The sequence below is a fragment of the Lactuca saligna genome, chromosome 8, assembly GCF_052625555.1.
Source record: "Lactuca saligna cultivar CGN05327 chromosome 8, ASM5262555v1, whole genome shotgun sequence".
NCBI lineage: Eukaryota > Viridiplantae > Streptophyta > Magnoliopsida > Asterales > Asteraceae > Lactuca > Lactuca saligna.
In genome coordinates, this window is record NC_136424.1 from 27,231,086 (window position 1) to 27,247,900 (window position 16,815).

General features: G+C 33.9%; 1 protein-coding gene and 1 long non-coding RNA gene across 2 annotated transcripts; one reads left to right on the plus strand and one right to left on the minus strand.

The window, feature by feature from the left end:
• Positions 1-11,517: 11,517 nt before the first annotated feature.
• Positions 11,518-13,411, minus strand: LOC145008371 (uncharacterized). Its single transcript, XR_013663371.1, has 3 exons — positions 13,270-13,411; positions 13,034-13,127; positions 11,518-12,031 (listed from the first exon to the last, which is right to left on the minus strand). It is a non-coding gene; the product is annotated as an uncharacterized LOC145008371 (long non-coding RNA).
• Positions 11,680-15,427, plus strand: LOC145008370 (protein NLP5-like). Its single transcript, XM_078966993.1, has 4 exons — positions 11,680-12,498; positions 13,109-13,156; positions 13,239-13,998; positions 14,110-15,427. The coding sequence occupies exons 1-4, from the start codon at positions 11,680-11,682 to the stop codon at positions 14,886-14,888; spliced, it is 2,406 nt and encodes an 801-aa protein (XP_078823119.1). The 3' UTR covers positions 14,889-15,427.
• The last annotated feature ends 1,388 nt before the right edge of the window (positions 15,428-16,815 follow it).

A 16,815-nucleotide genomic window follows, 5' to 3' on the forward strand; every position in this document is an offset into this window, starting at 1 on the left:
AGTAATACTAGACAAAGTTTCATTTGCATAATTATTTTGGTAAATAATTTTTTGAAGACCCTTTTCAGTAGTTAATTGATTTGGGGCTTGAACTAAAGGAATTGCAATAAACATATCATTAATAATAATTTCTCATTTTGGTGGAAAATTAGCAACAATTTCTTTATTAGAAATAATTTCTTTATATTTTTTTTCTCTAAAATAGGAGTGATAGTGTGACATCCCCATTTTCACGGCCAGAAAATACCGATTTTATTTATGCTTGTTCGAAAATCAAAGTAATATGTTACATAAAAGTGTTGCGGAATTTGTTCCCAAAATAAAAATATGATAAAGATTTATCAAATCATTTCCATAGAAATGTATTTCATTAAAAAGACTCGGGATGCCATGTTCGATACAGATCAAAAGCATAAACAAGACAATATAAGCCTTACTACATTATTTCATATCTACAGGCCTATATCCGTAATCCCTCATCCAAAACATCACATCTATGCTCGAGCGCCACTACCTGTAATACATGAAACTGAGTGGGCCAGACTTGAGAGCCTGGTGAGCACATAGGGGTTTTAACCTACAATAAATAAGTTTATTAATTTCAGCAACCAACAATAACCCGATTACCCATTCCCGTTATCCTCACATTACGTCCCTAAACCACCTATCATAAGGGACCTAGACTAAGGATCAACATCGGGATGGACACTAATGCTAAGGGGATTCCTTAACAATAAATGTCTTTAAGGAAACCATGTGGGGGATGGAGTACACCGGTGAGCACATCGTTCACAAACACCTACAGGTTGCGAGCCTGCTAGCGTTCCACTAGACTGTCTAGAAGAGTCTGTGGTCATCATCCATACTCCGCTAGATGATAAAATCAACAACAACAACATCGAGGCCTCTAATCATTTTATCACACATTATCTTAGTACATCTACCAATGTTTTACCGCAACATTTTTATAGATATAAAATACATATACAGTTTAAATCATTTAAAACATGTATAAAATCATTCATCCAACATAGACAACAAGTATTCAGATAATATGCACACTCAGCATGTAATTTATATATAATACTTCATATCTATGTGTAAGATGAAAGTAACTATGCACTCACCTGTCAAGGTGGTGATTCTGAGCTTAGATAGCGCTTCGTTACTCTTGAAACAATTTCCTTCGTCAAAACCTAGTATCATTACCACTAGGGTTTAGTCTATCATTCACCGAGACTAATTAATAGCCTAGCTATTATTACTATTATATAAGCGTTAAATAATACTTATATAACCCATAATAATAGTCCAAGTACTTATTATAAGTTCCTAATAACGTTACTATAATTAATTAGAAGCTATATTAAAAATAGCATAGGCGTAGCTCACTTACAGCGGGTTTTATAGAAAACCGGACTCCGGGAGCCTCGGGGCTTCCTTCGGGTGCTAGGGGTTCACCTAGGCTTTAGGGGGGGGGGGGGGTTAGAAACCCTAGATAGAGAAAGAAACTAGAGAGAGAATGAAGAAAGGTGTGATTTCCTCGGAACGTCTTGCACCCTTTTATAGGGCCGGACTTTGGTGGTACGCTAGGCGTAACCTCGGATAAGGCTTCCAGCTGGTCTTCGTACAAGACACGTGTCGCTTCGCTGCTGGGTCATCGTGGCTCATTTCGGTTTGCAGAAGGTAGCTATACACGAGGTATACTCCTTCCGACGCGGGGCGCACTTTGGACGCTGGGCAACCCTTCTCTACGCAAGGCGTGGGCTCGAACTCAGCTTCGAGAATTTCCTTTCCAGCTTCTAAAAATCATAACTCTCGCATACGAGCTCCATTTTTTTACGTTATTTATATCCACGCGTAGGGGGAACGTACTCTACTACTTTCGTTTAGATTTCATCGGCTAATTTTGACTTTATTTTAAAAGTTATATTATTAACAAGCCGGGATATGATTGGTCCGTTAAAAAACCATAACTTCTTCCTCCGACGTCAGTTTTCGTCTGTCTTTTTATTGTTACACTACTATTAACGAGATATTCGATTCGCATTTAGGTTGTGTCGGCTAAATACCGCCTGTTCTAATATTCGAACTTCAGGTTGTACACTGCTAAGCCGAAACTTCGAAAAATCATAACTTCCTCATACAAAGTCAGATTTGGGTGTTCTTTTTATGGACACTCTGTTTAACATATTCTATCATTTTTGTTTAGATCGCTAAGACTAAAAATCGTTCTATCGTAAATTCACTATTTACGCTTCCCGGTATCGTACCGGTTCCGTTGCGAAACTTCGATGGGTTATAACTTCTTCGTTATAACTTGGATTTCGGCGTTCTTTATATCCCCGAAATCCTTGTTTCGACCACTACAACTTTATGTAAAGATATCGGGATTATCTTACACTTTAATTTTGACACTTATTTTATTCTCTATTTATTATACATTTATAAATAAGTAATAAGCACACAAATACACATAATTCTCTTAGTATTCAAATATTTCATTTTTATTACTTCAAAAAGAGTTACAATAGTTAACCTAGACTATAAAATCATCTAAAATGCTTAGCCCTGAAACTCGGGCGTTATAATTCTCTCCCCCTTAGGATGATTCCGTTCCGGAATCATGCATCAACAAACAGATGCGGATAGTGACTCATCATGTCACTCTCTATTTCCCAAGTGAGATTCGGCCCATTCGTATTTTTCCAACGGACTAGCACTAAGTCTACCATCTTGCGTCGTAACTTCTTAGTCTTACGATCAACAATTGCCTCGGGCTCTTCGATTAACCTCTTATTCTCATCCATTCTTAACTCTGAGATTGGAATTATGTCGGGAACTTCTCCCGTGAACTTCCTCAAATAACACACATGGAAAGTGTTATGAATACCATCTAGTTATTCGGGTAATTCGAGCTTGTAAGCTTGGTTCTCAATCCTCTGAAGAACTTTGAACGATCCAATAAACCTTGGACTCAACTTCCCTCGTCTTCCAAATCTTATAAGTCCCTTCCACGATGAGACTTTAAGCAAAACTGAATCCCCAACTTCAAAGGTCATCGGTCGCCTTTTCTTATCAGCATAGTTCTTCTGACGATCCTGAGTTTCTAACATTCTTTCCTTGATCACCTTCAACTTTTCAGCAGTCTCATGGACTATCTTGGGGTCCATAAACTACTTTTCTCCAGTCTCAAGCCAGCAAGACCGCGTACGACACTTCTATCCGTACAACGCTTCATAGGGTGCAATCTTGATGCTCGAGTGGAAACTGTTGTTGTAGGAAAATTCTACCAAAGATAAGTGCTCATCCCAGTTACCTTTGAAATCCAGGGTACATGCTCTCAGCATATCTTCAAGTGTTTGAATCGTTCTTTCGCTCTGGCCATTAGTCTGTGGATGGTAAGTTGTACTCAAACACAACTTCGTACCCAATTCCTCTTGTAGACTTCTCAAGAACCTCGATGTGAAACGACTATCACGATCTGATACAATTGTTAGAGGAACACCGTGAAGTTTTACTATTTCCTTCACGTAAGCATTTACGAGCTTATACATAGACCACTTTTCGTTGGCTGCTATGAAGTGTGTACTCTTAGTGAAATGATCCAAGACCACCTAAATCATGTCGTGACTGTTCTTCGTACACGGAAAAGCGAATGTCTGATTGTACACACTTGATGGGAAATTTTGTTATTGGGCATTTATGGTATTCTGATAGTTGTAATGATGATTTGTATTTGATACTTGTGATTTTCGAATGGTTTGGTTTATGAACAATCTTTTGGGTAATTTAAAAATGAAAATTTTGGTTTGAAATTCGAGGTGTTACACATTGAAATAAAAGCTGTTGGGAACGACACTACTTTTTGGGTGAGTGTGGATTAGAAGGTATGGTTCTTAAATTGGTTTTGTGGGGTTTCCGAAATTAAGAAACCATGATTGAATTGGTATGTGTTCCTGCTTGGTTCTATCGATTGGATTAAGATACCAGGTTCTTGCCCCCTATTCTATTGATTAAATCAGCTTTTGTTGATCGTTAATCGTAGTCTAACATTAACCTTTTCTTACTGTAAGTCATCTCATATATTGACTTCATATATCACTATATCCTAATTTTCTTTTGCTCAATAACATCAAGATTTGTTACAAAATCATGAAAATTAAGACCCATGAGAATAAAATCATTGAACATATGTTATATTAATGGAGAAATTATTCAAGTGAGTTTCATCTAAAGCACATGATGGAATATCAGTTACTTCATTTGAATTTATGGCATATTTGCAAGTTTTTGATTGCTCTTGAATCATTTATTATGTTTATTATAAGTTGTGATTGTATTTTTTTTTTAATGTAACAATGATTCATCGACAATTAGTCATCAATAACTTATGTCTAGTACCCAAAATTTAGCAAAGAAAAAGAAAATAAGAGAAAAGAAAGTAAGGAGAGAAAATTATAGAAAACAAATGAAAAATAATTTGTCTCTTTGTGTTTTCGAGTCGGAAAGAAATGAAATGAAAATTAAATATTTTGTTATTTCTCTCAAATACTTGCAAATTGGAAGGGAAGTCAGGAGGAAAGTGATAATTTCATTTTCCTTCTACTTCCTTATTTTAATAAAAATTCGGGAACATCAATTTTTTTACTTTTCTAACTTCCACTATTTTTTTTTCTTGTTAAATTGAACTGAGAAATGAGATGTTAGTAAAAATGTTAGTAAAAATGTGCCTTCTTCTCAAGACCAGTATATGAAAGAAGAGCATCCTCATGTTTAGCTTTAAAAATCTTGTTTATTTTTTCTTCATGAAATTGAATATGTATGATTTTGTTAGGAACTTTGAGGCGTAATTTCATCGTTGTATGTTGCATGGTGCTAGAATGTCAAAAGAAAAAGCGAGGGTATCATTGTAATTTACATGTATGAATTTTATATTTTGGGTGTGTTCGGTACGCAGCGTTTGAGAGCTTCTAACTTTTAGCTTTTAAGGAAAAGTTAGTATAAAAGAAAAAACCTTGTTCGCCGACATGAGCGTTTAACTTTTAGCTTAAACAAAACGTTCCAAAATCAAAAACTACATGACGCAGTTTTCAACAAAATGCTCCAAAATTAAACGCTATCCGCTAACTGCTTCCCGTTAGTAGCTAGTTTTGTCAAATACGCATTTTATTGTTCTAAATTCTTTTAGAAAAGTTTTTGGAAAATATGATATTTTAGATCTTTATTTAGAATAAATATGATATTTTGAGATTAGATAGGATAAATATGCTATTTAACTTTTATTTAAGACATATAATTATGTATTTTACCCATCCAGCTGCAACATTGTTGTCATATAATAGAAGTAAAAGGGTTATATCCAAGAAATTATAAAAAAGATTAGGGTCTGAAATGTAATTTTGTTAATCATGACTTTGCCGTATATTAAAAAAAGTTAATCCACAGATTAACTAGTGGATTCCATCACATAACAGTGCTGACGAAATCATTGATTCTCCCACAAAAACAGTTCAACTTCTTCATCAGAGCGTGAATGACACGAACCAAGAAAAAAATAACTTCGATACGAAAGCTTATACACGCGCTCAGATGATGTTGCTGTATATCTGGCATCTATTAAAATTTAAAATTTATTTTAAAAACTTGGAAATTAATAAAAGATTCTTTTCAATAGGCAGAGAGAAAAAGTAGCCGATTGCGATTTGGCATCTCCACTATTCACATTTTGGCCACTAATTTTTTGGTAAATTCTTAATTACGACACTTTTGTTTTGTTCTTTCTGCTTTTGGTCCATTGTATGCTAAGAGTATCAAGATATGAGTTCTTTTTCACTTTTTTGGGGTGAAAAGGAATTAGTGAAAATGCTCAAGTATTATTCAACAACGTTTTTTTTTTTTTTTGAAATCGAAAAAGTGTAATGATTGATTATGATTTCTTTTTTCAAATAGTACGCAGAACATGTTTAGAATAATTTATGAACATTTTAACTCGATTATAGTAGTTTTGGATGATTTATGGAGAAACACACATACACTGTTTCAAGTAAGCCATGATGAGTTTTCATATACAATAAAAATCGAATTTCCTTTCTTTTTTTTTTTTCTTTTTTTTTTTTTTTTTTTTTCATAATGATACATTGTATGCGTAGAAGATTCTTATCTCACTATATTTTTCATCAAATTCTTCTATTCCAAGGTAGCGTATGACTTTCTTTAAATACACAAATGCCATCTTTTATACCCCCACAATTTGTCAGTTGTTGGAGCATTACATCAGCTAATAATATAGAATGTCACTTTTAGAAATCTTTTTATCATTTTGCTGATTGCTAGTGAATATAAATAAGAAGGGATAATGATTTGAGAGGGTAATATATTTTAACTTTTAGTTATATTTGGTTACTAAATTATTTTTCTTGATTTATTAACTCTTGAACTTGTTGGAATATATACATTATACCATTATGATCGGTAATAGTTGGCTTTCTAGTCCCCCACGTGGTTTCCGACCAAGTATGATTTTCAGGTCATCTTCTTCGGCTACATTTCCAACATCCTTATCTTCGGCTACACTTTTAATCTAGGTTTTATTAAAGGAATTAGAAACAAAAATCAGTTAATGAACTCACAAACCACACCCAACTATGTGTTTTTGGTGTTTGTGTGTGAAAATTCGAAGTTGATGAAGATGAAGATGAACATGAACACATGAAAATGAACTCATAAATCGTAGCCTTCGATCTGTAAACCCTTGTCAGAACAAGCGACGATAAACTTTTTCCGTAACGTCGTCGTCTTCTCCAGAACGTCGTCTTCTCCAGAACGTCCTATTGCAGAGCATCAGAGTCCGTATCTTGTTTGAGTTCATCCAATTTCTGGTTTTTGAGTTGAGTACATCTGAACCTATGAAACAACCCCAAATGATGGTGACCGGAAAATCATACTTGGCCGGAAACTACGTCGGAAACCGACGATTACTGGTCATAATGGTATAATGTAAACATTTCTACAAGTTTAAGGGTTAATAAAACACGAAAAATATTTTAGTGACCAAAAACTAAAGTACGTTACCCTCTCAAATCATTATCCTATAAAGAAAAGGGTTAAGTCATTTTTTTTTTCCAAACTAGTAGGTTGTTGCTTAGACAAAAAAAAAAAAAAATCCCACACTAATAAGCTGGATTACTGGCGTAGTTTATAACTTTGAAACCATAATGTCATGTATTTCAAGCAAGGTGTTTTTTTGTTTGTTTGTAATACGTTTATATCTGTACACCGTTTGTTTTGTAGAAAACCATAGATCTTTAACGCCATTTGCTTAGAGCATACATGGTCCAACCACTTCTAATTTTTATGTTATTTCTAAACTAAAATAACACACCTAGGTTGAGGAGAAAACACGACTAAATTGAGGAAACAAGCTTAATTCTTCACATTTTAAAACTAAAAAACGTAAAAGTTCAAGAGCCGTTTTAGTTATACTTCATGTTTAATTCATAAAATTATATATTAATTTTTATTTTGGGGTTTGCCAAAGTTTTGGATATTTTTATAAAAGACAAATTTTTAACTATTTTTCATGTTAAATCCAGAAAAAGATTACAATTGTTATTTTACCATGTGATAAACATAGAAAGATAACTTCTAAAAATGTTTTTTTTTATAGCATTTTGTAAGAAGCACTTATATAAATTTATAGTAATTTATAAAACCTGTTTACAAAGAAACATTACTATTGCATGAATTATATTTAAGTGTTGTATAAAATTTTATAAGCAACGTCTATGTATGAGTTATAAGGCGTGTTTGGCAAAAGTAGCTGTTAGCTGGAAGCGGGTAGCGAACACTTTAATTGACGCGACAAACAAACCGATCAAAAGTTTGGTTATCACGTTGTATTATCAATAATACAATTTAAGGAAAATATCATTTTAATAACAAAATTTAAACGTTGTTCACCAATTGCATTGTTGAAAATGCATGTTCTACGATGGATATTGCAACATGTAAAAACATTGCATTTTTTTTTAGAAGATACACCATTGGATATAATATATGATTTCATCATTTCCAAGTTTTCAATTCCGCTAAAATTATTAAAATTTGAATTTTCATGTACATCCACAATATAATTATGAAAATTTTCTCTAAGTGCTCCAAGGTTATGTCTCATGACCAATTTAGGATAAACTTTAATTGCTCTGAGTAATTTGTTCACTTTAAATGCTTCAAATCATTTTACTTCCACACAAAATAACCCTACTAAAAGCAATGCCGTGTTAGTTCACTACAATGATTGTTGGGCTCTTGAAGTTGAATATTTATGCTCATATAAAATACATCAATTTTGTAGTGATGCAATAAGTTAATATGTAAGTTAGATAAAATATATTGCAACTACCGAACCCATACTTTTAGTTTTGGGTTTTATTTTATCATAAAAATAGTTTTTTGATTTTTTACCAAACAAAATATGATGCAGAGCTTATCAAAGAATAAGAAGAATCCTTCTTGAATAAATGAAACAATGATTAAAAGAGATAAGAAAAACTAACCTTCAAACAACCATAACTTTTGATTTGTAGTCTTGAGTAGGGGTGAACATTTGGACCGAATCAGATCGAACTGGACTGGACTGACTCTTGGACCAGACCGGTTTTGGAGAATATTGTGGATCGTGGACCTGATTGGATGAGACTTACCGGGTCCATGTCCATGTCCGAGTTTTCCGGTTCTTGGACCCGTTTGGACCAGTACAACTTTATATGCATACGTTACAACTTGTTAAAACGCGTTTTTAGCTTTGATACGACTCGTTAAAACGAATATGTTGTTGGGTTTGATACGTTACAACTTGTTAAAATGAAGATTTTTTTTGGATTTGATACGATACAACTCGTAAAAATGAATATATTTTCGTTATTGTGCCATTTGGACCAATCAAACTTTGATTATTTATACTTTATACCATTTGTTTAAAGGATTGTAACACATTAGATATAACATCAAAACAAAAAATTATAATCTAAAATCATCTAGAAACTCTAAATTACACGTTGGAAAAAAGGCGCATGTTAATCAAACTTAAAACGAATGAGATATATATGCTTGTTTAACGAATTTCACAGAATACAAAAGTTTAAATTTCTTCCTGAAAAGATGAAATGTTTTAGCTTTAATATCTCATCTTTGAAGGATTGTAACTCACTGAATATAACACCTAAATTAACAAATTATAGTCTAAAATCATCTACAAACTCTAAATTACATATTGGAAAAAAAACATATCAATCCGATTTAGAACGAATGAGATATGTTTGTTTAAAGAATTTCACAGAATACAAAAGTTTAAATTTCTTGCTAAAAAGTTGAAATATTTCAGCATTGATATCTCATCTTTAAAACATACTCATTGAATATAATACAAAAAACAACAAAATTATAGTCTAAAATCATTTATAATCTCTAAATTATATGTTAGAAAAAAATGCATGTTAATTCAACTTAAAACGAATGAGATATGATTGTTTAAAAAATTTCACAAAATACAAAAGTTTAAATTTATTGTTGAAAAACTTAAATATTTCAGCTTTGATATTTCATCTTTAAAGGATTGTAACTCATCAAATATAACACCAACACAACAAAATTATAGTGTAAAATTATCTACAAACTCTAAATTACATGTTGGAAAAAACATATATTAATCCGCCTTAAAACGAATGAGTTATGTTTGTTTAATATATATATATATATATATATATATATATATATATATATATATATATATATATATATATATATATATATATATATATTAACCGGTCAAAAACCAGTTTTTACCTGGAACCAGATGAAATAGACCGGTTTTACTGAAATCCTAGCACCGAGAACCAGCTCGGGATCCAAAAAAACGGTTCAGTCCAGTCCAGTTCAGTCTCCAAATGCTCACCTCTAGTTTTGAGGCTCACCTTATATTAATGAAAAGTTTTCAACATGTGAGAACTCTTGAAAAGTTTTTTTGAAAATAATATATATATATATTCCTTATAAACCTATAAATGAAGATGCTTAATGATTAAGAAAATTATTCTATTAGTTCTTAAAAAATGAAGTTTTTGACTTCAGTCCTATTCAAGCATATATTCAAAGGAATAAAAGTTCCAATAAGTTTCATCAGGTGATGTAAATTGTTAAATTTTAGAAGATATAGTGCACAAACGGGAATAAATAAAACTATAGTGGCCAAATCAGAAATTGTTGAAAGTTAAGTGACAAACGATTAGTTTGCCTCTAGTGGTTCCTAATTGCGCTTACATCACAAACAAACCCACACTAAAAAAATGAAGAAAACACCATTATTTAATCTATCTTACATCAGCCATCCTTACTTCTGTACTTGTATTCTCCCTGAATCATCACAGTTCCATCTTAAAGATTGAATCTTTCCTTCTCTTCCCAAAGGATCTTGATCAGCTGTGCGATTCCCCAGGGGGGTTATGGTGGGGCTTCTGAGATTGCAAGGAGAATCTTGAACAAACAACAAAGCATCGGACTTGGAAAAACGTTTCAAGAACATTGGAGTTAAAGGAACACAAAGATGATTACAAGGTAGAATATAAAGATGATTTCTATGTGTGTCTCTTCATTTGAAGCAAGAAAACAGTTTCCCTTTTTTTTTTTTTTTTTTTCTGACCAGATTCATCTGTTTGGTCTTTTGTTCTATGTTGCCCATAAGATTTTATCGATTTTATTTTAATATTATTCTCGATTCTGTTTATTTAAGGAAAGGAGTTCCTGTCTAGATAAAAATGTATCGCCTTTATTTGATTAACCGACAAACCTTGAGAAAATCTGTAAGATTTTTTTTAAAGATTTTAATCATATCATTTTCTCTGTAATATGGAGATTTGTAGCAATTTTGCCGAAGATTTTGATATTTTTCAAGTGTTTTTAACTTTTTATCATGATATATGGGGTATTCTTAACTGGGATTTGATCATTGATTGGTCTTTTTGCATCTGATGATGATTTATCTTACATGTTTGACCAATTACACAAGTTAAAATAGCAAATATATACAGAATATTTTGATTTACTACTGCTTTTAGCATGTTATTTTGGAATGTTATTGGAATTATATGTGGTATTTTCAACTTGGTGTTTCTTCAATTATTGATGATTACTTTATACATGTTTGACCGGTTAGAAAGTCAAAATAGCAATTTTTTCACAATATTTTGATATTCCTAGTGTTTTCTTATCATTTACATGGCGTAATCTCATATGAGATTTCTTCATTGATTGATCTTTTCGCCTCAGCTGATTATCATTCGCCATTTTTGACCAGTCAGACAAGTCAAATTAGCGAATTGTTAGATTATAATTTGATTTTTCATCGTGTCATTCACCTCAAATTTGGAGAAGTAAAGAACTTTATCGATTTTTCTTAACTGGGGTTTCTTCATTGATTGATCTTTTTTCATCTTGTGATGATTTTTTTACATGTTTGACTAATTAGTCAAAATACCAATTATTATTGATTTTCTTGATTTCTCAATAGTATGTGCAAACTTACAAAATGTTACTCCTCACTTTCGGCAGATAATAGCTTGAAGGGTTATGAACAATATATCTTGACTCATAGAAGCTGTGTGAATTTGATCAAAACTGTCAATGGATAATAATGTCTTCACATTCGACAATCCATCCAATTCCCTTATGGATTTTGATTACATGGATGAACTCTTGTTAGACGGATGTTGGTTACAAGCAACCGATGGATCTGAAATCACGAACAACAATCCATCTCCTTCCAATTCCATCTTCGATCCTTCATTTCAATGGCCTAATTTGGAATCCAACATTGGGAAGCCGGTGTCAAAAGACCTTTTCGCCCCTGAAAGAAATTCGTCGAAATCCCATGTCAAAAATCTCACTGGTTTCCCTAACGATGAATCTGAAAATCATTCTGAATCGAGCAAACGATGGTGGATTGCACCTACTGCAAGTTCTGGCCCTTCGTTATCTGTAATGGAAAGATTGATTTACGCCATCGACAACATAAAACATTACACAGTAGACAAGAACGTTCTTATTCAAGTATGGCTACCAGAAATTAAAGATGGAAAGAAAGTTTTAAGTACAAGTCAACAACTTTTCTCACTTGAATTGAATTGCCCTCGGCTTTCTAATTATAGAAGCATATCAGAAGGTTATACTTTTACAGCTGAGGGTAATGCTAAGGGTAGCGTTGGATTGCCTGGAAGGGTATTTATGGGAAAAGTTCCTGAATGGACTCCTGATGTTCGGTTATTCAAGATAGAAGAGTATCCAAGAGTTTCTCATGCACAACAACAAGATGTTCGTGGGAGTGTTGCAGTTCCAGTTTTTGATCAAGATGTTAAAGATTGCATTGGTGTTGTTGAGGTTATCATGACTACACAAAAGAGTATTTACGCTCTAGAAATTCAAAGTGTTTGTAAGGCTCTCGAGGTATGTTTTTCTGGTTTTTCAAGATTATTTTATAAAAAAGGCAAATTACTAAAAAACCATTCTTTTCTAGTACAATTTTGCAGTTGAACTGCTTATACTTTTTCTTTCTTTCGCTCAAACCATAAAAGTTTGTGACATTTTTCCAATTTAACTATTTTGACCTCTCATATACCATGTCAAAATTGTTACTTTGGAAAATTAGCGATGAAAGCTAATATAAAAAAGTAACCATGAAGTGAGACCTATATAACATGTCAAAATGGTTAATTTCGAGAAGAGAAATTAAATATCCTCCTATTTTTTTTCCTAGTTATCATCCTACCTATTTGAAACAATGACAAGTGTCTTAAAATGTTATTAATTTATTAAAAAATTAACATTTGTCATAATTTTACATGGGTAGGAGGATAAGTAGGAAAAAAAAGGTAGGAGTTTGGAAAAATGTCTGAAATTTTCATGGTTTGACTAAAAAATAGTACGTTGTCCCTAAACTGTCACAATTATAAGGGTTTTTCTGTAATCTGCCCTACAATACCTTTGAAATATTGATGGTGGTTAAAATTGGTTGTGATCTTCGAATCTGAAAGAACTTTGTTCATGATTCTAATAGGCCTTTGACCTCAGGAGTTCTGAAGATTCAAACACACAGAGAATAAACGTAAGTAGAAAAAGCTTAGTTTTAACAAAAAAACTGAAACTTTTTTCAAGAAATTATTGTTAAGTTTCTTGATTCTGTACAGGTAAGCAACGGCTTCTATCATCCTTCCTTACCGGAGATTCTTGAAACTCTGAAATCTGCATGCATGATGCATAATCTACCGCTAGCTCAGACATGGACTCCATGCATCCAACAAGGCGGCAAAAGTGGCTGCCGCCACTCAAATGAAAACCTTGTCTACTGTCTTTCCACTGTAGATACTGCTTCATACGTATCCGATCCTTACTTCAAAGATTTTCAAGAAGCTTGTTCTCAGCATCATTTATTTAAAGGTCAAGGTGTAGTAGGTCGAGCTTTCACAACCAATGAGCCATGTTATTCACCTGATGTGACATCATACACGAAAACCGAATATCCACTTGCTCATCATGCTAGTTACTTTGACTTGCATGCTGCTGTGGCTATACGTCTTAGAACAACTTATGCTGATACGGTTGACTTTGTGTTGGAGTTTTTCTTGCCTGTTGAATGCAAGAATCAAGAAGATCAAAAGGGTGTGGTTAATTCTTTGTTGAATATCATAGGAAAGGTTTGTCGAAGCCTAAGGTTTGTTACAGAAAAGGAGTTGCAGGAAGAGGCTGTTAATGAAGGGTTGCTTGTTGTTTCTGATATAGAACATGTTCCGAAAATTCAAGAAACAAATGAACCTGGTCCTGACCCTGGTCCAGGTTCAGGCACGGAGAAAAGAAGGGCTGGTGCCAAGATGGAGAAAAGTATCACTTTAGAAATGCTAAGGCAACACTTTGCTGGCAGCCTGAAAGATGCTGCCAAAAATATTGGTGGTAAGTTCAAAATAGTACATTTTTGTACTATTCTTTTTATCATTTTTGTGAGAGATGATTTGAATATTTTGTTTATTTGGATCTTGATTCGAGTTGTTGTTGTAATTTCAGTTTGTCCAACGACTCTGAAACGGATATGTAGGCAACACGGGATACAACGGTGGCCATCACGGAAGATCAAGAAAGTTGGACACTCTTTAAGAAAGATCCAACTTGTGATGGATTCGGTTCATGGTGGATCCGGATCGTTTCAAATCGAGTCCTTCTATTCAAACTTTCCTAAACTCGCGTCTCAGGACCCGTCAACAACAACTCAGCTCCCGTTTGCGGCTACAAAAACTGAAATTTTCGACTCAAAGGGGGGCAACACCGTCATTTCATGCAGTCAGAGTTCGAGTTCTAGTCATTCTTTGTCCGGTGGGACCCACCAGGCCCCACCGGTCAAAGAAGACACCGGCGATCAGGAACAAGATCAAGATCGATATCAAGATCAAGATCAAGATCAAGAGCGGAAGCTCTTTCTAGGATCACTCAATGATCCTCCAAAACGTCAAAACCGGCCTCCGAAACCTTACATTAAACGGGAAGGGGGTCTTTGGAGGGTAAAAGTGACTTTTGGCGAAGAAAAGATACGTTTTAGGCTGCAAAAGGATTGGGGTTATAATGATTTGCTGCAAGAAATTGCAAAGAGGTTTAGCTTGAATGATATAGGTGGGTATCAACTGAGATACCTTGATGATGATTCTGAATGGGTATTACTAACTTGTGATGCTGATGTAGAGGAGTGTATTGATGTTTATCGATCTTTTAAGAGTGGAACCATTAGGCTTGCTCTTCGTGAACCTCAAATTCGTGTTGGTAGTAGTTTAGGTAGTAACACACCCTTGTAAAAGGGAGACCCTGGTCTAGCTTTTCAAGGGTTTGGTCAGTAAGTTTGGTTCACAACCCGTGTATGGGTGCGACCCAAGTGCATCAAGGCTCACGGGTTTTCTGGAGATGGAGCTTGGAAGTCTTGGTATGCAGTTTCCAGGTGGTTGTTTCTGTAGTGTGGGTACAGGATTTCTAACTAGGACTTTGATGCGTTGTTGGGTTGTATAGTATGCATTTTGGGGTTGTACTGTATGCCTTGATGGGTTGTATTGTACGCAATATTGGTTTTACCGTATGGCGTCGACATTGTCGGTCGAAAACAGTTGTGAGTTTGGGAGAAATGCAGGTTGTTGCTGGAGCTGATGCTGTTATTTTTGGATACAGCGAAGTCATAATTAGGAGCTTTGTATGATATATGAAGTATTTGGTAGATTTGCTATATAGAAGGGAAGTAAATGTATAACATGTATTGTATGAGGGATAAGTTATTATTGCATTTTGTAGTACTGATATAAGATACTATTGTGTAAGTTATTATTGCATGCTGTTTTTGTTGAAATATTGTGATGTAAATTTTGTTTTCGTCTGAAACCTTATCGCCTTATAACCTTTAGTACAAATCGTATACGGCTATGATTTTAGGAACCTCTTGAACGGTTGTCTCACCTTTCTCTCCTTTTCAGACAGGTGCGTGTTTCTGTTGGCGGAATAGTAGGGTGATGGTGAAAACTGGATTTCTAATGGATTGTGTAAGGTCACTTGCAAAACTGATATTTCCACCCTATGCCCAGGTTACAGGAAATCCAGTTTAAGATAATCTAAAATGATACTTGTGTATCTAAGCACAAAAACACAAACCAAATCACCAAAGAGTTCTAAGTTTCGTTTTGAAGAAGAGCTGAGAAGAGTTATCTACGGCTCAAAAGAGAAGTTGTATATATGAGAAGTTGTATATATACCTAACAAATTAGAGTTTTTTCTTCTAAATTAGTTAGGAGAATCTCGAGTTTAATGACTTAATCAATGGTTTTCAAAACTGATAGGATTTGTCAGTCTTATCATAATCACCCACTAAAATTCAGTTTTTCTATAATGAAACTAATTCAAATTTCTGAAGACCTTTTGGGGCGCTCCCCCTTGGAACATACTAAGGGAGCTACCCTTAGGACCCTGCAAGGGGGAACAACCCCCTTGATCCCCATCATCCTGTCATACCGGCTTAATCTTATACATGCATGCACTCCGTATTTACCGAACATATAATATAGAGTACAAATAATAAGCCTTTAGCTCACATGTTAGTTCCAATTACCCAAAATGTCTGGTAACACTAAAATCACTAACAATCCTCCCCCATTTTAGTGTAAACCATGGACTAACATAAAATTATCTAAACAAACCAAACCAATACATAAATGAAAATGTCGAAACAATTGGTTTCTCATCTTAGTATCAAACAATTCAAATACTCGAGAATCACGGTGTTCTAAGAATAAAACACTTCAACCCAATTGAATATCTGAAAGTAAAATACATACTAGTTTATTGAACTTTCTAGCGAAATACAATTTGACACTATTATAAAGTCGTGTGTCCAAATCCTCTCATGACTGTATCAAGGCCAAGTCTCCAACCTCTTGAAATGTGGCTATACTTCACAATCGCATAGGTAATTCCTTTACTTCATGTATTTGCACATACATTTTATCAAAGGAATTATTAAACGGAATTCAACCTAGTCAACTTGTAGAACCAAGCACATACATGAGATGTATACTTTGTGTGTTCCAATCTATAAGTGTGAGCTTTCCACATTGAATTCAACTCCTAATGACATATTAGAAGGGAATTGGGTATATCAACATTACAGAATCAAAAATGGACTTTAATCCCATCCCAATAACAGACTTGTAAACTAAGTCTCTTGTCAGACCTTTAGTCAAATGA